Source organism: Lutra lutra, chromosome 16 (assembly GCF_902655055.1).
Source record: "Lutra lutra chromosome 16, mLutLut1.2, whole genome shotgun sequence".
In the NCBI taxonomy this organism is placed as follows: domain Eukaryota; kingdom Metazoa; phylum Chordata; class Mammalia; order Carnivora; family Mustelidae; genus Lutra; species Lutra lutra.
The window spans coordinates 42,237,449-42,260,192 of NC_062293.1; the positions used below are offsets into that span (position 1 = coordinate 42,237,449).

The 22,744-nt window shown below is 38.6% G+C and overlaps 1 protein-coding gene across 1 annotated transcript in view; it reads left to right on the forward strand.

Moving 5' to 3' along the window:
• Positions 1 to 518: 518 nt before the first annotated feature.
• The window catches only part of NLK (nemo like kinase), a 165,301-nt gene continuing 143,075 nt past the window's right edge, over positions 519 to 22,744 (forward strand). The window contains exon 1 of the mRNA XM_047707405.1: positions 519 to 2,196. Coding sequence (XP_047563361.1) covers positions 1,739 to 2,196 — 458 coding nt within the window. The 5' untranslated portion in view covers positions 519 to 1,738. The remainder of the gene's footprint in view (positions 2,197 to 22,744) is intronic.

The following is a 22,744-nucleotide window of genomic DNA, read 5'->3' on the forward strand; positions in this document are numbered from 1 at the left end:
TAGTAGACCTGAAGGGTGGGGCCGAGATCAATCTTTTTTTCCATTTGTCAAATCAAGTGTCTATCTGGCCCCAGTTCCATCCCACTTCGTCTTCAAGCCAAGGATTGGTTGATCTGTTCTTGGTCTCCGGCTCATAATTGGTTCTTTTATTCCACCCTCTCTTCCAGCTTTTGCGGGCGGGATTAGCACGCAGCTTCCTGCTCCTGCCAAAAAAATAAAAGAAGAAAAAGAAAAGAGGAGAGAGGCGAAAGAAAATGTCACGGAGATCTTTGAGTTTTAATTCGCTTTTAGTCTTGTCGGTCAGGCCAAACTCTGCCTTTTGATTGGTCTCTCTATCTGCCCATCCCGGATCAGGGGCGGGATTTCCCCGGAGACCCACACGTTGTTGCCACTGGCCGAACAGTGCGCCTGTCTGAAGCTACGGGCCCAGGATTGGAGGCAGACGCAGACAGGTGGGCGTGGATTGGCTAGGGCAGCCGGTCAGTGTGAGGCGGGGGCGGGGCCTCGGTGGCTGGTTGCGCGTGTCCGCCGCTGGCTCCGCTCTATCCGGCTTTGCTAGGGGAGGTGAGTCCGGCCGCGGCGGCACCGGCGGCTGAGAAGGCGGCGGCTGAGGAGAAAGCGGCCGGCAGCGACTGAGGAGAAAGCGGCCGCGGGGACGGAAAGCCGGGTGGGGGGGAGGGGGGGAGACGGAGCAGCCTTGAGCCCTGCGGGGGCCGTCGCGCGGGGGGACCCACCCGCTCTCCCCCCCAACCCTCCTCAGTAGAAGCAGCCGGCGGTGGGGGCAGGAGTCAGCCCGCTTCCGACTGCACCCCGCCCGCCTCCCGGGGCTCCTATTCTTTGGCCCCGGGACCCTAATCTCATCCCGGGGCGGTTCCCTCTGTCTGGGCGTCCGAGTGCTGCCCACCTCTCTTTTCATTCCTCCCTGCACCTCCTTACCTTTACTTTGCCCCGGTTCTTTTTTCTCCTTTCCGTCCTGCCCTGTCGCCTGCTCTGCTCACCCTGTCCCTCCTACCTCCTTCCCTGGCTCTTTTCTGTTCTGGAAAGTTTAGTACCCCCCTCCAATCAGGTCAGCCTGACTAGGAGTAGGGGGAGATGTAGGAAGGCCTGAGAGTTCGAGGGGGGGGAAGCTGGTTTCCCTAAAAATTTCCCCCCATCTTTAGAATTGGGGTGGTTGGATTTTTTTTTTTTTTTTTATAAAATTGTATTTTTGAGGAGGTGGTAGGTGTTTAGAAAAGGATGTGGGAATGGAAGGGGTAGATGAGTCAAACCTCTTACAAGATTCCAAGGGTAGCGTGTTACCTGATCCTTTTCGTGTGTGGAGTTCAGGGGGTCGGGAGGTTTGGCCTTTATTCCCACATTCAAAGTTGGAACCTCCCCCCAATTAAGGATGGAGTTTTAGTACCCACTTGTGGCAGGAAACCTGGGGGGAAGGGGTCCCTTTTTCCTTTTTCTTTTCTTTTTCTTTTTCCTTTCCTTTTCTTTTTCTTCTTTTTCCTTTTTTTCCTTTTTTTCTTTCTTTTTTTTTTTTTTTTTTTTTTGGCAGTCCACACCCTTCCACACACACTCACCCCAAAACTAAACACCAAGATCCTCTAACTTGTTTGGATTGACTGATGAAGACATAAAGCCAGTTACACTCCATGTTTTTTGAGGTGGAGTGAGTGGTTTTTCTTCATTTTTAAATGGCCAAATGACAGCTTGACCCAGTTTGCTTTCCCATCAAAGGGCATTTTTTTGAATGTCTCTTTGTGGCGCAAGAGCCAACGCAAAAATGATGGCGGCTTACAATGGCGGTACATCTGCAGCAGCAGCAGGTCACCACCACCACCATCACCACCACCTTCCGCACCTCCCTCCTCCTCACCTTCACCACCACCACCACCCTCAACACCATCTTCATCCGGGGTCGGCTGCCGCTGTCCACCCTGTACAGCAGCATACCTCTTCAGCAGCTGCGGCAGCTGCAGCAGCGGCCGCAGCTGCAGCCATGTTAAACCCTGGGCAACAACAGCCATATTTCCCATCACCTGCACCGGGTCAGGCTCCTGGACCAGCTGCAGCAGCCCCAGCTCAGGTACAGGCTGCCGCAGCTGCTACAGTTAAGGCGCACCACCATCAACACTCGCATCATCCACAGCAGCAGCTGGATATTGAGCCGGATAGACCTATTGGATATGGAGCCTTTGGTGTTGTCTGGTGAGTATCAAAAGAAGAACGCAACTTCTCGTGGTTTCTTCTCATGGTTGTGATTGGGCGCGTCAACAAGTCATGCTTCTCTCCATGTTGACCGAAGTGGAGCGCGTCAACTGAAGGAAGCCACCCTCACCCAGAGGCCCAGTGTGTTGGCTGGCTGGGCTTATGTTTTCGAGTCCTGGCAAATCATGGGAGAGAACACCCTCTGAGGATTCACACACGTTTGCTGTCTACCCGACTTTTGGTTTAGAACCTAAGCAAGCCACTGAATGTAGGATCATTGGGTGGATGTATGAAATGTGTATTGCTACAGACCTTGGTCATCTCATAGGTTGGTTGGAGTTTGAATCAGTTGCTCACTTGCTGCAGATGTCACAGTTGACCCAAACTTGATTCCTCATAATAGTCTTGTCATTGGGTCATACTCTGCATAAGTACTTCGCTCTCCTTTTTGCCTTTTCATTCCTTAATTTGCGATCTTGATCCCCAGAAGGAAGATCGGGTTCATACTTGAACCAGTTAAGTCATTGCTTGAGTGGTTTATTTTAAACCATAAAGCTACAGTTGGGAAGTATGTAGCTTTAGCTTTTTGATAAGAATGCATTAAATATAGCATCACACATGAGTACCACAAATGAGGTCAGTAGACTGTAGCTATGCCGTGGCCCACATTCTGTGTAATGTTTTAATGTCATTTAGTGTCTCTTAAGTTGCTGTTATCCCTTGGTTGGTTGCTGAAGTAGTATACTTTTTAAACACATGAAACTGCTCCACTTTGGCTAGTGCTAGGGTATTTTAAAAAGTCTTGAGTGCTTCTTAAATGCCACATTTTGTCTATTTATTACTCTTCTTAGTAGTCTGTAATAAAATGAATTTATCATTGTAGGGCCTGTTGCTGTCAAAACTAGAACAAACTGAATTTTTTTCTCAAGGGTTAAGTAATCTGGTGTGGACAAATGAATTGATGTTTTCAGTGCATTCAAAAATAGATTCTTGTTAATGTCTAGAAAAGCCCCCATCACCACAGGAAAATGAACTCTTTGGAACTAGCCTGGTAAATGTCTCCTTTTGTCATTGTTTTTCAGGCTGTAATTGATACAAGTGTCATGTTTGCATTCTATCTGGGCATCTTTATATTTCAGATTTTATAATCTAGACTACAATGTGACCTGTTTTTGTTTTGTTTTGCCTTGTTTTGTTTTTAAATTAGTCGGGTCTAGTGTTTTCCCAGCTAGCTCTCCAAGGAGGTTGCTGCAGTGCTCCCTCCAAGGTGTATGGGATTCCTGGTGGGAAGGAGTGTAGCCGGTAATGGTGCCTCTTCAGTCAATCTGCTCAGGGACCTGTCTGTTCCTGCCTTCATCTCTTCCATATCCTATCTCCAGGGATTGCACTGTGAACTTCCATTCCTTGCCTAACACTTGAGGATTAAAGCTGTGGGGCCTGGGGGGTGTAGACAGGAAAAAGGTTGCTCCTTGCTTTAAATTTTGTCATCTACTGGCTGAGAATTTGTTTGGATTTTCTTAGACCTGGATGCTCTCTTTCATTTTAGTGCTTTACATACAATGCTAAGAACTAGAGCTACTGAAGGGGAAGTGGATTGCAGCATTCACTGTATTCTAAAACTGTTCTACATTTTTCTCGAAAGATGATATGACTTGTAGAAGTTTTCGCTTCAAGCCCATGCTAAAGGAAAAGATTCTTTTTATGGGGAAGAAGGTGAGAAACTGGAGTGCTGAAACTTCTCCCACAGCAAACATTCTGGTAGTGGCTCTTCTGAAGTACTTTAATATGAAAAACCAAATGGTTTTGATTTGAATCCATTCTGTATTCTTTCATTGATTGATCCCTTCCATCACCAGCAGAGTTCATTCCTTGTGCTTGAAGTGTACCTTCTCTGTACACCATCTTCTATTTTATGCCAGTTGTTTTGTGTTTGCCTTGTCTCACAACATTTGTAAGCCCCTTGAGGGTACGGACTGTATCTACCAGAGTACATCTTTTTCTCCTCTGCACTTAGCACAGTGCTGTGGAATCTTTGCTGTTTGATTACTTGATCTCCTGGTCAGGTTCTTTTCTTCTTTAACCACGTTTTTTCCAGTTAGCTGCATTGAGTGTTTTTAATCAGTTGGTACAGGTGAAGTACAATTCAGTATGAAAAAAAGGAAGACTTCCAGGTGTGTGTTTTAGTATGCAAATCCTTTTCTATTTTTATATTTACATATTGATGACTTGCTGTCTGAATTGCTTATTACATTTGGAATTTAACTGCTATATAACCTGAGTAAAATTGTTAAAACTAGTGATTTGAACACCAAAACAGAGTGAATTGCACTAGTATTCTGAAACCCAAGCTAAAGATATTAGTGAGGTTTTGTGTGTGTGTGTGTGTGTGTGTGTGTGTTTTATACATATTAACTAGCTGAACCAGAATTTTTCTTTTTAATTTAGGGAACACTTGAAGAACCTGAAACTATTTTATAAAATGATTAAAATGGGACATAAAAATATTTTCCTATATGACTACTTGGGCATCATAAGATTTACTTAGATTCTTATATTTATTTAATGCATTTTTGCAAGTATTTTTCTTTTGGGTTACTACACAAAAGGAAACTGTATTTGCTCTTAAGTCTTTTTCTGGACATGCACCTAAAATTACTAACTGTTGGCTGAAAACATTGCATGTAATTTTGAGAGATACTGTTTTTCCTCTGTGTAGACACGGAAAGGTATAGAAGTGGTATAGCATTTTACCAGTCAGATTTATCACTGAACAATTTAGTCAACCATCCTTGATTTATCTCTCTGTTGAATTTAACTATTGGACTAACTTATCAGAATTGGACAGTTGTGTAAAAGTAGTGAATTACCTATTAGCTTGCTGGTAAAGTTGGTGCTTTGACAGTTCAATTAAGGTTTCATTAACAACTGTCTGCTGTATTTTATCTCAAAGTGAGGGTTCTAGTTTACCTGGTAATATGATCATGTGGTAGCCTGAGATACATTCATTCCAATGACAGAATATTGTTCATGGGTTATCAAAGCATCATATATAATTTGACCTTCCTTTATCAGACGTCAGGTCTTCAGATGTCCATATGGACATTTTCATAATGAAAAACCAAAACACAAAACAACCCGCAAATGGAAACCTCAGTCATTTGGTGAGGATAATATAAATACCTATTTGTCCATAGTTCACATTGGCCAGAGGAAAGTGTACTCACTTAAACTTAAAAATGTGACAACCTTGGAACAAAAAGTGTTATAGCATAAGGCTTCAGGGACTCATGTAGTGTATAATTTTGAGAGTTGGATGAAGTTGACCACATGAGAGAGGTTTGGGGACTGCTAAACTCGACCAGTTTTATAAATGACAACCTGAAATACTGATTGGATTAATGGCACATAGTGCCATCTTGATAATGAGTCTGGGAAAAGCTTCCACTTAGAATATTAGTGTTTTGGTTTTTAATTTATCTGATGAATTGAAAGATCAAAGATCCTGGGATTCATTTGCTCTCTTCTCTTTGTACTAAAGTTGGAGAACTTTGAATTTTATTATTCTAATACCTTCAGCGGTTTACTTTTATGTCGGTCTTTCAAAAGTTCAGCGTCACTGTAGTGATACTTACTAGCTGTGTCATCTTAATAAATTGTTTAACCTCTCTGTTCCTCATTATAAAATGAGGATAATAATAGCACCTCTCCTAGGATTGGTATGAGGATTAAATGAGATAATCCTTGTAAATCAATGATTACACTGTATAGCATACAGTAAGCATTCAGTGAATGTTAGCTGTTTTTATTGTAGTTATTGTTGGTAGAAAAAAACCTGTTGTGTTAATGTATGCAGCAGTGGCTTCATGTATGGCCAGATTTATCAGGTGAAATCAACAACACGCAGACCATTTTTGGAAGCATGACTTCACATACCATAAAGTGCCCCTTAGTTGTGCTATGTGCTATATATCTGTTATTAATTAACAATGAAAAACAAACACATTAAAATATATAAAATACATGTTTGCATGGACTTTGCAGGTATTCTAGTCAGTTCATCTGCACTGTTTTAGAAAGTATTATGGATTTATGTAGTGGGAAGGAAATTAATTTTTTCTTTCTCAGAATGTAACAAATGAAGGACATTCTTACCGTCAAAGTTCAGCTTTAGCGGAAACTCATTTTACTTGTGTTTGGATGAAAGAGTGTGAATTGCTAAAGAAGATCCCAGTGAGGTGGGGGAAATATGTGTGATTTAATGAAAAATTATTCAGTGTAAATTCTCATGCGTGGCAGATATCATCTAGCTTGCTCATCTTGTGAAAATTAGAGGCGTCATTTTTTGTGATGTTTTCTTTGGTCCTTTTACGCCTCGGACAGCCAGCTTTAATTTGGAAAAATGGGGAATGCTTTTGGGATATGTTTGGGGAAAATCCTAGAGTTAGTTGCATTAGAAAGTATACTGGAGTAAAAAAAAAAAGTATACTGGAGTATATTTTGTTAACTGTGTTTACAGGTTAAGAATTTGTAATATTGAGAAGTTTCTCTCTCGGCCAGGATTAACTGCCACAGCTGGATTCATGGGGGGGGGGGGGGTTGGTGTGCTCTGCTTTGTGAAAAGAGCTTTGAAGAAGCAGAGCCTGCATCATAAAAAGGAAACGGTCTCTCTTCTAGACATAACAAAGCATCCATGTGAAACTAGAAATGTGGAAATCTGTATTGTTAATTTTAACTACAAACGAACTTACTTTTAGAAACTGCAGGTTCATGGTCATAAAGTAGAGAAGTCAGAGAGAATAAAAATAACACAATCTAATGATAATGAACTGGTTTTTTGGCAATACAAACGCTATAGCCTTTAACATTGGAAGTCATTTTGTACTTAGGCTCCTGACAAGATTTTTCCAAATTGTATTTAAAAACCAAAAATAAAATAAAACCACAATACAACAAAAGAACTCCTTTTATTCACAACAAAAGAAACTCATTTTATTCTTGGGCAGAAATTTTATATTACTGATTACTAGCTTAGAAAGAAAGATAAATGTTTTTTATTAAGAAAAAACATTTCAGAAAGAATTGCTGTTTCAAACAAGCTAAAACAACAATATCCTTCAAAACTACATGCAACTTTTAAAAAAAAGATTTTATTATTTATTTGAGAGAGAGAATGAGAGAAAGCATAAACAGGGGGAGTGGCAGAGAGAGGGGGAGAAGCAGGCTTCCCACTAAGTGGGGAGCTCATCTCAGGGCACTTGATCCCAGGATCCTGGGATCATGATCTGGGTGGAAGGCAGGTGCTGAACTGACTTAGCCACTCAGACACCCCTACATCCCACTTTCTTAGGCATCACTTACTACCACCAGTGCATGTTCTGAAAAAAGATAGGGGCAGATAAAGTTAGCTTTCAAATGCTTGCTGGAAGAAGAATATTTGCAAAATGTATTAACTGAATGTTTGTTTGAATTTAAGTTCTGGGGTCTCTGGGGCTTTACCATGAGCAATTATAGAAATGTTGTTCCATGATACAGAAGGCTATCCTCTAATACAGTATTGGAATATTTCATCATCTTCACAACTTGGTGTATTACAGTTTTCATTGACTTCTATATTGTAGAATTGAGTGACTGTTCTTGGTTGTTTTTATTAGATTTGCTGATGTTCTAGCAGTTAAAGAATCAACTGTTTATGTAATGTATATTTCTTTTTTTTTTTTATGTTAATCTCATTTCTTTGATGGTAATTGTGAAGGCCAAAGAAACTTTCCCCTTTGTCATCCAACCAAATGGAAAGAAGTCATTGGGTAGAAGCTCTTTCATTATAAAGTTCTATTTGGGTTATATTTATGATTCCCTGTGCATCCATAATACTCCAGTGAATTATTTGTTGATTGGGTCATCTAATGCAAATCAACAGTGATTTCCTAACTAATACAGTTTGTCAGTTTGATCCGGTTGTTGCTTAGGGGTAACACAGAGAGTGCCTGAGGCAACAGTTGTAATACTGTCAATAAGCATGTGACACGTCATCATAGACTTGTTGGTAGTTCTAAGGTACCTAGCCAAGAGACATTAGAAAAAATTCTAGCACTCTGGCATTATGAAAAGGAAACTAAGGAAACTATTGAGTTGTACTCTAACAGTTAAGTATAAAGGTGTGAGTAGAGGAAGTGTGTACAGTGATGTCTGTCATTGATTATGATTGGCAGTCTTTACTTATACCTAGCTTCATATCTGTGTTTTGAATTAGTTTGTCTAATTGAATTATATCTACTATCAGACAGAGTGTTTTGACATTGCTGGAACTCACTAGTCAGTGTATTTTTATTATCAACCTGCTGTGGCCCAGAACCACTGTAGACTGTAATGAGGATATTTAGTTCTATAAATGATTTTACAAACTCTGTCAAGCTTCTGCTATTATCTATTCTTTGCTTGTACTGGCATATAGAGTTTAGTTATGATACTGCCCTAAAGGAGCTTACAGTTAAGTAAACAGGGTATAAAATAATACATCCCTGCTTTCAGGGAGTCTTGATGGAAAGTTGAAACTCAATTTGAAATAAAAACAAAAGGATGGGATGCCTGGGTGGTTCAGTCAGTTAAGTGTCTGTCTTCAGCTCAGATCATGATCCCAGGGTCCTGGGACCAAGCCCTGCATCAGGTTCTCTGCTCCGTGAGGAGCCTGCTTCTCCCTCTCCCTCTGTGAGCCGCTCCCCCTGCTTGTGTTCTCTGTCTCTGTCAAATAAAGAAATGAAATCTTAAAAAAAAGAAAAAAAATGAGGATATATTTTCACTTGTTCTTACAATACTTATTTATTGGTGATGAGAGGGATTTATAGAAGATTATGATCTAGTGGAAGAAAGAGACTCATAAATGGATAATTATAATTCATTCCATTGATACAATGTAGTCAATATATAGTAGTAGATATGATTCAATAGAGATATTCCCTGGATATTATGGGAACAGAGAAGGGATTTCTGTGGAAGGCATGAATGTTTTCTTTCTTTCTTTCTTTTTTACAGATTTTATTTATTTATTTGACAGAGAGAGATCACAAGTAGGCAGAGAGGCAGGCAGAGTGAGAGCGGGGGAAGCAGGCTCACTGCTGGGCAGAGAGCCCGATGTGGGGCTCGATCCCAGCACCCTGGAATCATGACCTGAGCCGAAGGCAGAGGCTTTTAACCCACTAAGCCACCTAGGTGCCCCGGTATGAATGTTTTCTAGAAGAGGTAGTATCTCAACTGAGTTTCAAGAACCAGAGCTAATGGGAAAGAGCATTCTAGATGGATGTGTTCCTACCCAAGAGACTGTAGGGCTGGAGTTACTGAAATTAAAGTGCAGTGGAGAGGGTGGGAGGTGATAGGGTGGAGGCACAAACTAAAGCTGGACCCGGAAGTTGGAGTGTTCTGCTGAAGAGACCACTGGTAGTGGGAGAGGGGCAAAACTTAAACTTTTTATGAATAAAGCACATGTATACATAATAAATGTATAGCATATCTATGGTGTTAAAATTTCATGGGGAGTCCGGGGGAAAAATATCTAAAAAGGCTCCTTGGAGGGGGTGATAATGAAAAAAGTTGAAATACTGGGAATGGCAACCATTGAAAGTTTTTAAGATTAGAGAGTGACTTGTTCAGAGATACATATGTGTATATTTCAAGATATAAAGAGAGAGTGGAGGTAGCTGAGGCCTGAGCCTTAGGGAATGTTCTCAGTTGTCGGTGGAAATTATTGGAGGCAGAACTAAAGGGCAGTCAGATAGGAAAATGTGTTCATAGTGATTGACAACCTATGCATGGCGGAAGATTGTTAGGAAGATGGGAGTGATCTTTGGTACAGATTAAAAAAAAGTCAAAGAAAATGAGGGGGAGAAAAGGCCATTGAATTTAGCAGGTAGGTCATTGATGGTATTTGAGAGAACGATTGTGTATGTGGTTTTTTTTTCTCTCTGGTATATAAATGTGTGTGTGTGTGTGTGTGTATACATATACACATTTGATTCTAAAGAATGTCTTAAGTATTAGCAGCATTCTGCTTTATTATTAATAAAATTCTCCCAAATCCCAAGTTTTTATTTCTAGTTTAGTAAACCAGAGAATTTAGTGTTTATCATGTTCAAGGTGCCATTTGCTTGCGAAGAATTTTTTTAATGACAGGGTAATAGAGTACTCAACTAAACTTGTTAGGAGACAAGTTTCTGGTCCTGCCTTGCTGCCAACAACCCTATGACCTTGATAAAGTTATTTAAGTTTTCTGGGTCTTGGTTTCCTCATTTGTAAAAGCCTGTGTTTCCTAAGTTTCTATTATAAATTTGCATTAATATTTATAAAGCATTGTAGCTTTATTTGTGGACAAATCAAGTCTGTTATTGACCATATGACACCTTTCTTCAAGACTACAGATGTTGAATAGCTTCTAAAATTATTTAAAGGAAGAATGAGATAAATGTCACCCTATTCCAGTGTGGTGACTTTCATAGAGTTTTCAAATTTGGGATCAGATTTTAAATGTGCAGTTTGTCCAAGACATTTATTTTCTTCTATTGACTTACTGGTAAGGATTATACATACTTAGTTATGAAGAGCCTGTTTGCAAATGGACTATCAGTTCCTTCCTAAATGTAAATTTGATACTGTTTTTCTGGTAATATTTTATGTTTTAGCATTCTAGATTTATATTCTTGCTTTCCTAAATATTTGGAGTGATTTTTAATTTTTTTTTAAACATTTTATTTATTTATTTGACAGACAGAGATCACAAGTAGGCAGAGAGGCAGGCAGAGAGAGAGGAGAGAGGAGGAAGCAGGCTCCCTGCTGAGCAGAGAGCCCTATCGGGGCTCCATCCCAGGACCCTAGGATCATGACCTGAGCTGAAGGCAGAGACTTTAACCCACTGAGCCACCCAGGCGCCCCTGATTTTTAAAATTTTAAATGAAATTTAATATTAAATACTTTGTCTTTTTGTGTGCATGTGGGTAATAGCTATGATGATTTGGAGGCCAGTGCTTACATTAGCAAGTTGATTTACAGTATCTTGTTTTTAGAAATCTTTCTCTCTCTCTCTTTTTTTAAAGGAATCTCTTTTAAATTCTGAATTTGGGTAGGGAATTTAGTAGTTGGCGGATTCACCTAGCACAAAATGAGCTGTGTCACAGCTTTAAAGGCTGTAGCCATTTGGGCATACAATGCCCAGAGATACTGAGCGGGAGTGTGACTTCCTAAAGCTTCTACACAATAGGAAGGGAGCATTTTCACAGAAGCCCTCAGCAAACTAGCAGCACTGTCCAGTAGATACATAATGCAAGCCACATATGTGATTTAAAATTTTCTAGTGGCCACATTAAAAAATGTGTAAAGAAACAGGTGAAATTAATTTTAGTAATATATTTTTTTAACACCTTTAGCCAAAATATTGTCATTTTAGCATTTTTACTATGAAAATTATTAGGTAGATATTTTACTTTTTTTTTTTCATATAAAATGTACTGACTACCTTATTGTCCAGCACAGTAGTAGAGTCTCTTTGACCTTTATTGGGTTGTATACTGATTTCTGAACCACTGATGTCAGTAGAGTTAGTATTACTTTTGGAGTAATCAGTGGACCTGGAGAGGAAGTCAGTTGTAAGTGGAAAGGATGAATTCCCTCAACAGATGCTGGGAAGGCAGTCATTAGTTACCAAGAATGCATTCATCTAACTTATATCAGACTCGGAAGATCTTGACCGGGTGCATTTATAGAACAAAGTGGAATGATGCTCTCTGTAGAGAAGTTGTCCTGTCTGCCCTGAATCATTTGGAGTCTTTTCGTTTTCTTTTCTGAAGCCTTGTTTGCCTAAGGTACCAGAAGGTAAAATTGGTACCTGATCCTTGCCATGTTTGCTTTCCTTCCCAGTTAGATCAGATACCCTCCATTGATTCTTTCCTCTCTCAGTGTTGTGGTTTTGTTATCTAGATAAAGTTCTCAGTCTTGTTTTCAATTTCAGTAGTGTAGGGCTCAGTATTGTCAGGCAGCAAACTCCTTACAGGGAAATGGACAACACAGAAACTTACTGTTTATCCATTCCTTGACCTAAAATTCTTGCTCTGAGCTACAGAGAAAAGGTGAAGAGAGACATTTGAACAAATAGATAAAATTAGTCATTTGACCCAGATTGCAGCTGTTTTTTTTTTTCCTGTCTGCATGGATAAAAACCATCTCCAATTTGCATAAGCAGGTGATTTTTCTTACATGCTAATTTTCTTAATGTACCATGGCAGAGAGCTGCAGATTTGCAAATTGTGTAAGTAAATTGAAATAAACCAGGTGACTTTGTTTCGCTTTATTATCTTACCAGTACAGAAGTACCCAAAGGGTGCAATTATCGGGTGATTATCTCATTGCACATCTAAGTTAACAGGCAGCCTGGTGCAAAGGTTTTTGGTTGTTTTTTTTCCCCTTTCTTCTCTACCTCTCTCTCATTTTAGTTTTTAAAAATAGGAAACTGTTGATTTCTATATTTACCTTGACATGGCTAAAATTTTGGTAATACAGATGTGGGGAAATTTGAGCTTTATTCAAAGTAATCCAGAAGCCAAAAAAATTGGCAAGTAATGTAGGTACTGTGCAGGAAAAGGGACACATGTATACTTGGTTTGTGTTTGAATTGCCTGAGAGAATTAGGTGAGAACTTCAACCATGTTTAATTGGTTGGCTTCCTCTGTTTTCCTTTTCCCAGGTTCTACATGTTGCAGGAATTGGGATTATTATGAAGTTAACTGGGTGGGTATTAAAGCCAGTATTCAAAACGAATATTATGTATAATCACAGCTTTAAAGGCTGTAGCCATTTGGGCATACAATGCCCAGAGATACTGAGCGGGAGTGTGACTTCCTAATGGATTAATGCAAAAGTTTATTTTTGCCCTGTCTGTTCTCAGCTCTTAAGATTCTTCAAATCAGGGCGTCTGGGTGGCTCAGTGGGTTAAGCCGCTGCCTTCGGCTCAGGTCATGATCCCAGGTCCTGGGTTCGAGCCCCGCATCGCATCGGGCTTTCTGCTCAGCAGGGAGCCTGCTTCCTCCTCTCTCTCTGCCTGCCTCTCTGCCTGCTTGTGATTTCTCTCTGTCAAATAAATAAATAAAATCTTTAAAAAAAAAAAAAGAATATCAATTAAAGTGACTTCCTTGTGTTAAAAACAATATTTACAGGGGCGACTGGGTGGCTCAGTTGGGTTAAGCCTCTGCCTTTGGCTCAGGTCATGGTCTCAGGGCCTGAGATTGAGCCCCACTTCCACTTGAGGCTCTCTGCTCTGCAGGGAGCCTTCTTCCCCCTCTCCCTCTGCCTGCCCTTCTGCCTACTTGTGATCTTTCTCTCTCTCTCTCTCTCTCTCTCTGTCAAATAAATAAATAAATAAATCTTTGAGGAAATTTAAAAAAACTTCTTTTAAAAAAAACAATATTTCTAAACAATAAATCCCATTATTAATCTTAGCAATTAATTTTGTTGAATTCCTCAGATGTTACAGTATTATTTACCTAGCGATATGTATGGAGATTAAGTTATATTCCTTGTAGCATGGAAGTATTGATTTTGAAATGAATCATAATTGCAAGCTAGCAAATTAAAAGTTTGGCCAGGCTTTTTATCTCAGCACTTACGTATTATTTCTTTTCAGTTTAAAGAAAAGTAGTTCAGAAGAACTTTGAGAACAAAAGCAGTGAAAGAATGACCAGAGAAGGACAAAATTTAAGTATAAAGGGACTGTATGGGTTAGTAGTTAAGAGCCAGTACTATGATTATAGACTGGATTTAAATCTTGACTCTGCTCTCTCACTTAACCTCTGTGTGCGTCATGGTCGTAGTGTGTAGAATGGGGATAGTAATAGTGTATGTTTCAAAGGGAAAATTGTATGGATTATATGAATCCGTATATATGTAAAGTCAAAGAACTGTGCCTGGCCCTAGGTATGTGTTGACTCTTGTAATTATTATTACTAGTTTGAGTGAAAATGTAGTTCCTCCTTAAAGTTTACTAATTTAGGGTAAATAACCCAACAGTGTCTGTTGATAGATGTGTGACTATCTCAGATATATATATATTTTTTAACCGATTAGCTCCAGCCATTTTTGAAAAGTCATTCAAATTGTAGAATGCCTTCCAAATGTAAAATTACCTTTATCACATAAAAGGAGGGTTTTCCCTTTCTAACTCCAGCTCCCTCCTCCCACCTTATTATCAAAGTAACAATACCTTTATTGTAGGAAACTTGAAAAATACAGAGTTGTAACCTACAACTCAGAGATAGCACTGATAGATAGCATATGATACTTTTTTTTTTTTTCCAATTTTGCATCTGGAAAGTGTGTTTGTAAAGAGTTGGGATCAAGATCGCTTTGGGTATTTACATTTTTGTATCCTGTTTGTTTTGCTACATTACAAAGATTTTGGGTGTTGTGGTGGTGGTGGTGTTGTTTTGGAGAGCTAATTTTTTCATTCTCAGAAGCCTAGAGCTCTATCTTGAAAGGAATTAGAGTTGGAGGATACTTTAGAATGCATCTAGTGTAACTGCCTCATTTTTTAAATGGGAAAATTGAGACCCCGGGAATCTAAGAGATTAGTTCAAGGTCACACAGCTGGTTAGAAGCTGAGCCAAAACCTTTGCTCTTTTGCCGCTTTACTAGTAATACCTGTTCAACTTAATGCCCATTGAAACTGGAAGAAATGTTCTTATAAAAGCAAAACAAACAAAAAACAAAAACTCTGAATGAAACCAGGAATAGTGCATCTGGGAAAAAAAAAAGAATATTTACTCCATTGGTTGCTTTTTGTGCGCCAGTGACTCTAAGGTTTCTGGTAAAAGTTTAATGTCATGAGCCACAAGGCTTTTGGTGGAAAACAGCTGGGTCTCTTCATATTATATATAATTGTGTTGTATATCTTCTTTGAGAGTATTGTGCCCCCCTCTTATTTTTTGAAAAATTTTAAACCTCAGAAAATACGAAAGAATTGAACTGTGATAAATCCATAACCATTCCTTCAGATTAACATTTTGTGACTTTTGTTTTATCTAGTTAGAGGCTATTTCTACAGAATTTGCTGAGATTGGGTTAATGGTCACTGCCTCAACTTGTTCCATGTAAGTTTTGTAAGCTCTCGCAACTAGAGAAGGAACTGGATATTTTCAACCTTGTGACTTTTGGAATGCTATTTATTCTCCTAATACTTAAAAGAAAATTCAGTGTGAATCAAATGTGTAACTGAAACATATACCAGTCAAAACTAGGCTTCAGGCAGAATAGAAATATTCCATTCTGCAAAGTTTTTCTTTTTTGTGGTATTCATCTCAGGTTGGGAGTAAAGGGGCATTTTAAATAATCTGATTTCTTTTTTTTTTTTTTTAAGATTTATATTTATTTATTTGACAGAGATTACAAGTAGGCAGAGGAGATAGGCAGAGAGAGAGGAGGAAGCAGGCTCCCTGCTGAGCAGAGAGCCCGATGTGGGGCTCCATCCCAGGACCCTGGGATCATGACCTGAGCCGAAGGCAGAGGCTTTAATCCACTGAGCCACCCAGGTGCCCCAATAATCTGATTTCTGGTTTCACAATTTTGTGACAGAGGACATCATTGAGGATACTACATTGTTGAAGCTAAATTTTAAGTTACTGTAGTTTTTTTTTTTTTTAAGTAAATTACCGTGTTAGTCACATGAACTGATGATGCTGTGATTTGTGTCACCCGATTCACTGCTCTGTATTTCTCAGTACCAAATAATTCCTTTGTTAAACTCATTTTCAGTAAATGAGCCATTGTTTCCCAAGGGGTAATGATTATTTCTATATATAGCCCAAATTCCTAAGAAATAGCTTTTAAAGTTTAAAATATTAGTAATTGGAAGTGGTTGAAATCATTGCTCTGTGTATATCAAGGCACAACTGTGTCTATGAAAAGGGCAGCTGCTGTGTTTGCTCCCTAGGCTACAATATGAGATATTATGCCTACTGGAAACCAACTGACAAGTCTTTAAAAAAGAAGTCTTTTGGTTTATGTGCAAAAAAGGGTTGTGTTATTGAATCTACCCAGCTCTTACATTACCTAGTTTCATAACGTAAGCACCTAGAATGAGGTAGCTGGAGTTCAAATCTAATTGGCTTGTGACAGGTAAGGAGATATATAGACAGCAGATATTGTTTACTTGATACAGTTGATGTCAGTGTCTGCAAATAAATTGTTGACAACTTAAAGTACCTCAGCAGTAAAGACATTACAATTGGGACACTGATGTTTAACTGGTGTAGATGCTGAAGATCTAGTTTTCAGCATGTATCAGCTTATCTCCATAGGTGGGCAAACTTTAAATAACTAGTTTTTATACCTAGATTTTTTTCATTTTAAAGTAGATGCTTGGGGAGCCTGGGTGGCTCAGTGGTTAAAGCCTCTGCCTTTGGCTCAGGTCATGATCCCAGAGCCTCACATCGGGCTCTCTTATCAGCGGGGAGCCTGCCTCCTCCTCCTCTCTCTCTCTGCCTGCCTCTCTGCCTACTTGTGATCTGTCTGTCAAATAAAAATCTTTAAAAAAAAATAATAAAGTAGATGCTTGTTTCTTAGACAAATCAAAATCGGCTTCTGCCCTTTCCCTCTCAATGCAAATAAAAGCAAATGCTTACAACCACTTATGACAAACTCTATACCCACCGATACACTGAAAATAATGAGTGTTTCGAGGACTGGGGCCATGTCTCATTTGTATCTCCAGAGCCAAATGTGGTCCTTGGTGGGTACTTATTGTTTGTCGTGACCTTGAAAGTTGCTAATGCTAAATTTGACATGGTGGTGACTGTCAAAGAAGAGTACTGTCATTGGCCCTTGCCATTATATAGATCCCTCCTTCCTCATACACTGCAGGAATTTTTAGGAGGGAACACTTGGAGAGTGGTATTCGGACTGCCCCATGATAGTGATTTTGTTTTTTGGGGTTTGGATTTTTTTTTTAAGAGTTAAGAGCCCTAATCTAAAAATAGTATACAGTAACCAACTAACCCTCCAAATAGTCATTATTTTGCTACTGCTTTCTATAGTCTACTTTTTGGGGCAGGGGGCAGAGAGAGAGTGGGGAAGAGAGAGAGAATCTTAAACAGGTTCCACAACCAGTGCGGAGCCCAGTATGGGGCACAGTCCCATTATCCTGAGATCATGACCTGAGCCGAAATCAAGAATCAGATGCTTAACCAACTGAACCACCTAGTTGCCCTCTATAATCTACTGTTAAGAATGCTGTTGAATAGTTTAGAAAAAATACATTCTCGATGCAGAACTGTGATCTCATGTTATAAAAATGGAAACTATGTCTAAAGTCTCATCTCCTACATACAATCGTAACAAAGTCATCCCTGATGCTAGCACAGGAAAAAAAAATACGTTCAATTCTAAGCTCCATATTCCATTCTATAAACTTGTGAATAAATGACAGATTAGTATGTGGTAGCCATGCTCTTTAAAATTAGTGAGAAAGAATGGTTTATTTCAGTGGTGTGCTGGTATATGTTTCACAGGGTCTCTGAAAAATAAAACAGCCCTGGTTTGTAGGGCCTGCCAGATTCCTGTGGTGTAAATATTCCTGTAATGGCCAATTTCAGGCTACCAATGTGAAGTCACCAAATGCCTGAATTGGAAAAAGAAACATAATAGCACACCATTACAAAGTATTTTTACCCTACAGGTAAAGAAGATGTTAACCTTGAGAGTATAATATTAAGATAATTAGGAAATGATGATTTCAGAGTATTTATTAACTTTGTTTTGATTTATTACACTGTAAGTTTATATAATTTAATTTTTATATATAATTTAATTTTTAATAATGCCTGTGTTTCACAGTCCGCTTGCAAAATACCAGAAAATGTAATAATCTCTCAGGGGCCAGTATGAACCAGCTCTAAGACACCACTGATTTCTTAAATCTTGGTTGGGAGGGTTCGCTAGTGTTGGGGAGAGATGAAATTGGATCCATACTTACCACTGTACAAAAAGTCCCAAGTGGATTAAAAATTTAAGTGTAAAAGTATAAAGCCAAAAATAAGAAAATATGGATAACTATTATTATCATCTTACAGGGGAAGACTTATTCCCTTGACTTCAAAGCAAGAAAAAATATCAGATTTGTCTGTGTAGATATTTATGAGGTGTATTTGGTAAAATACACCATAAAAAGCCTAAAAGGAAAAAAAAAAAAAGCTGGAGGGAAATATTGGCAACATATATGAAAGACAGAAGTTAATATCTTAAATATTTAAAGAGCTCTTAAAATCAGTGAGAAGTAAGGGTGATTAACCTAACTAAAAATGGGCAAAAGCTAGAGAATGGGCTGTTCGTAGAAGAAATAAATTTGTTTAAAAACATTTGAAAAAGATTCTTATTTTTATTCACAAAGAAATGCAGAAATAGGATATCACTTTTAACCTGCTAGATTGACTTTAAAAAAAAAATTATTTGAGAGAGAGGACTAGCAGTCATGAGTAGGCGGAGGGCAAAGGGAGAGGGACAGGCAGACTCCCTGCTAACCCTAAAGTGGGGCTCGACCCCAGGACCCCAAGATCATGACCTGAGCTAATGTCAGAGGCTTAACCAACTGAGCCACCCAGGTGCTCTGCTAGATTGACATTTAAAAAAAAAAAGTGATAGCTCTTTCAGTTGTTACAGATGTAGTAAAACAGATACTCAAACTTTTGATAATAGTGTAGTTGGGTAGAGACTTTCTGGAAGAGCAGTTTCTCAAAACTGAATGTACATACCCGTTAACTGGAGATGTCATTGAGCTTACAGATGCAAAGATGTATTCACAAGGAAAGCAACCTAAATGTCTGTGGGTAGTGGAGTGGTTATCTTTGAAAGATACTCACAATTTATTAAGTGAAAATCAGTGTCAAAGATTGTCCCCCCTCCACCTTTTAAAAGATTTTATTTATTTATTTGACACACAGAGAGAGAGAGAGAGAACACAAGAGAGGGACTGTAAGTAGGGAGAGTGGGAGAGGGAGAAGCAGGCCTCCCAATGAGCAGGAAGCCCAATGCGGGACTTGATCCCAGGACCCTGGGATCATGACCTGAGCCAAAGGCAGACGCCTAACAACTGAGCCACCCAGGCATCCCAGATTGTCCCCTTTAAAAAAAAGAATTACTCATATGTTCCAGGAAAGTCTGGGAGGATATATGCCAATAATGGTTTTAGTGAGGTGAGAGTATAGCAGATTTTCACTTTGGAGTTTATAGTAACTTCCACTTTAAAGAAACACTAAGAATTTCTTTACTCTAAAGAATAGACCTAAGGAGGTACATGATAGTGTCGCTCTTTTTTAGAGGAGGAAGCTACAGCTCAGAGAGGTCTAAGTTACTTGCCTGAGGTGTCAGAGCTAATTAAGAGATCCATAAAAGATATGTGATAGAGGTTATTAAGAATAATAAAGTATCCAGGGGTGCCTGGGTGGCTCAGTTGTTTAAGCGTCTGCCTTCAGCTCAGGTCATGATCCCAGGGTCCTGAGACTGAGCCCTGCATCTGGCTCCCTGCTCAGCAGGAAGACTGTTTCTCCCTTTTTTCCCTGCTTGTGCTTGCTCATCTCCGTCCTGTTCCCTGTTGCTATTGTTGTCTCTCTCTCAATCTCAAATAAATAAATAAAAACTCTTTAAAAAAAAAAAGAAAGAGTATCTACAACCCAGCCTAGAAGAGTATCTACAACCCAGCCTAAGAAATAGAACTTAAAACCAACACTGTGAAGCAGCCCTTAAATATGTCCCACCTCCCCATTCCATCTTTCTGCCTTACTTGCCTGCCAAGAAGAAACTACTCTTCAGAATTTTTGTTTTTTATTCCCTGCTTTAAAAAAATTAGCTTTCTTGATAAGTCACATAGCCTATAAATCACCCATTTAAAGTGTATAATTTAATGGCTTTTAGTATATTCACAGAGTAAATTTTCTTTTAGAACGTTTTCATCTCCACCTAAAGAAACATACCCATTAACAAATCACTCTCTATTCCCTGTGCCCCTGGCAACCATTAATGTTTCTGTTTCTGTAGATTTGCCTATTTTGGACATTTTGTATAAATAGAATCATTCAGGATATGTGGTCCTTGTGACTGATTTCTTTCATTTAGCATAATGTTTTCAAAGTTCATCCCTTTTTATTCCTGAATAATATTCCATTGTATGGCTATACCACATTTTGTTTACCAGTTGGATATTAGGACTGTTTCCACTTTTTGGCTATTTTGAATAATACTGCTTATGAACATTCACAGACAAGTTTTATAAGAACATATGTTTTCATTTCTCTTGAGGGTATATACCTGGGAGTGGGATTGCTGGGTCATCTAGCATCAGATAACTATGTTTAACTTCTTGAGGAATCGCTAAAACTGTGTTCTGGCTGAACTTTTTACATTCCCACCAACAATGTAAGAGGGTTCCAGTTTCTCCACATCCCTGTCAACACTTCTTATCTGCCTTCTTGATTATAGGCATCTTAGTGTGAAGTTACCACTTCACAGTGAGTTAACACTACACACTAAGTTACCACAACTCATTGTAGTTTTGATGTGTATTTTCCATTAATATGATGGTGATCATCTTTTCTTGTGCTTGTTGGCTAATTGTATGTTGTCTTTGGAGAACTATCTATTCAAGTCCTTTGACCATTTTTAAATTGGGTTGTCTTTTTATTGTTGAGTTATGAAGTTCTTTATCTGTTCTAGATGCCAGTCCCTGATCAGATATATGATTTGTAAACATGTTCCCCCATTCTGTGGTTTGTCTTTTTACTTTCTTAGCCATTGGTATCCTTTAAAGCATAAAAATTTTTAATTTTGGGGGCGGCTGGGTAGCTCAGATGGTTAAACATCTGCCTTCAGCTCAGGTCATGATCCCGGGGTCTGGGAATAGCCCTGCATCGGGCTCCCTGCTTGGCAAGGAGCCTGATTCCCCCTCTCTTGTTCCCACTCCTTGTGCTCTCTCACTCTCTCTCTCTCTCTCTCTCTGTCAAATAAATAAATAAATAAATAAATAATTTTGTCGAAATCCAGTTGATCTATTTTCTGTTGCTTGCCCTTATGTCATATCTGAGGTTTTACCTAATCCAGAATCATAAAGATTTATACCTGTATTTTCTTCTAAGAGTTTTATAGTTTTAACTCATATTTAGGCCTTTGATCCCTTTTGAGTTAATTTTTTGTATGTGACATATGGGTAAAACTTTATTCTTTTTCCTGTGGATATCCAGTTGTCCCTCACTATTTGTTGGAAAGATTATTATTATTTCCCAATTGAATGGCCTTGGCACCCATGTTGAGAATCATTTGGCTATAAATGTAAGAGCTTATTTCTGGATTTTCAATTTTATTCCATTGATTTATAAATTTCTCCTTATGCTAGGGCCACATTGTTGATTACTATAACATTTTAGTAAGTTTTGAAATAGGGAAATGTGAGTCTTCCAACTTTGTTCTTTTTTAAGATTGTTTTGGTTATTTTGGGTCCCTTGCATTTTCATAAGAATTTTAGGATTAGCTTATCTGCTTCTTAAAAAAAAAAAAAAGCCAGATGGGATTTTGATAGGAAATTGCATTGAATCTGCAAATCGATTTGAGGAATACTGTCATCTTAACAGTATTAAGTCTTCCAATCCATGAACATGGGATATTTTCCCATTTATTTAGATCTTCCACTTCTTTCAACAATTTTGCAGTTTTCAGAGTACGTTTTACACATTTGTTAAATTTATTCCTACATGTTTTATTGTTTTTAACAATATTGTAGTTGGAATTGTTTTCTTAATTTCATTTTTGGATTGCTCATTGCTTGTGTGTACAGTTGATATTTGTATATTGATGTTGCTCTGCACCCTGATTGAGTTTGTTTTATTATCTTATTTTTGTTTTTATTTTAAATAAACTTTATTTTTTAAGAGCAGTTTTAGGTTCACAGCAAAATTATATAGAAAGTACAGAGAGTTCCCATAAACCCACTGATCCTGGGCATATGTAGTCTCCCTCACTATGAACATCCTGAACCAGAATGATAACATTTATTACAATCAGTGAACCTGCATTGACACATCATTTTCACTCCAAGTACATAGTTTACATTAGGGTTTCTCTTGGTATTATGCATTCTATGGGTTTCGACAAATGTATAATGACATTCTATCCTACAGAATAATTTTGCTGCCTAAAAATCCTCTGTGCTCTACTTGTTCATTTATTCCTCTCCCCTAACCACTGGTAACCACTCTTCTTTTTACTGCCTCCATAATTTTTCCTTTTCGTATCATATAGTTGGAATCAGTGTATCTAGCTTTTTCAGATTGCCTTCTTTTACTTAGTAATGTGCATTTAAATTTCCTCCAGGTGTGTTCATGGCTTGATAGCTCATTTCTTTTTAGTGCTGAAAACTATTCTATTGTCTGGAAGTACCACAGTTTGTTTATCTCTTCATCTCTTCAAGGGTGTCTTGGTTGCTTCCAAGTTTTGGCAATTACAGTTAAAGCTGCTGTAAACATTTATGTGCAGGTTT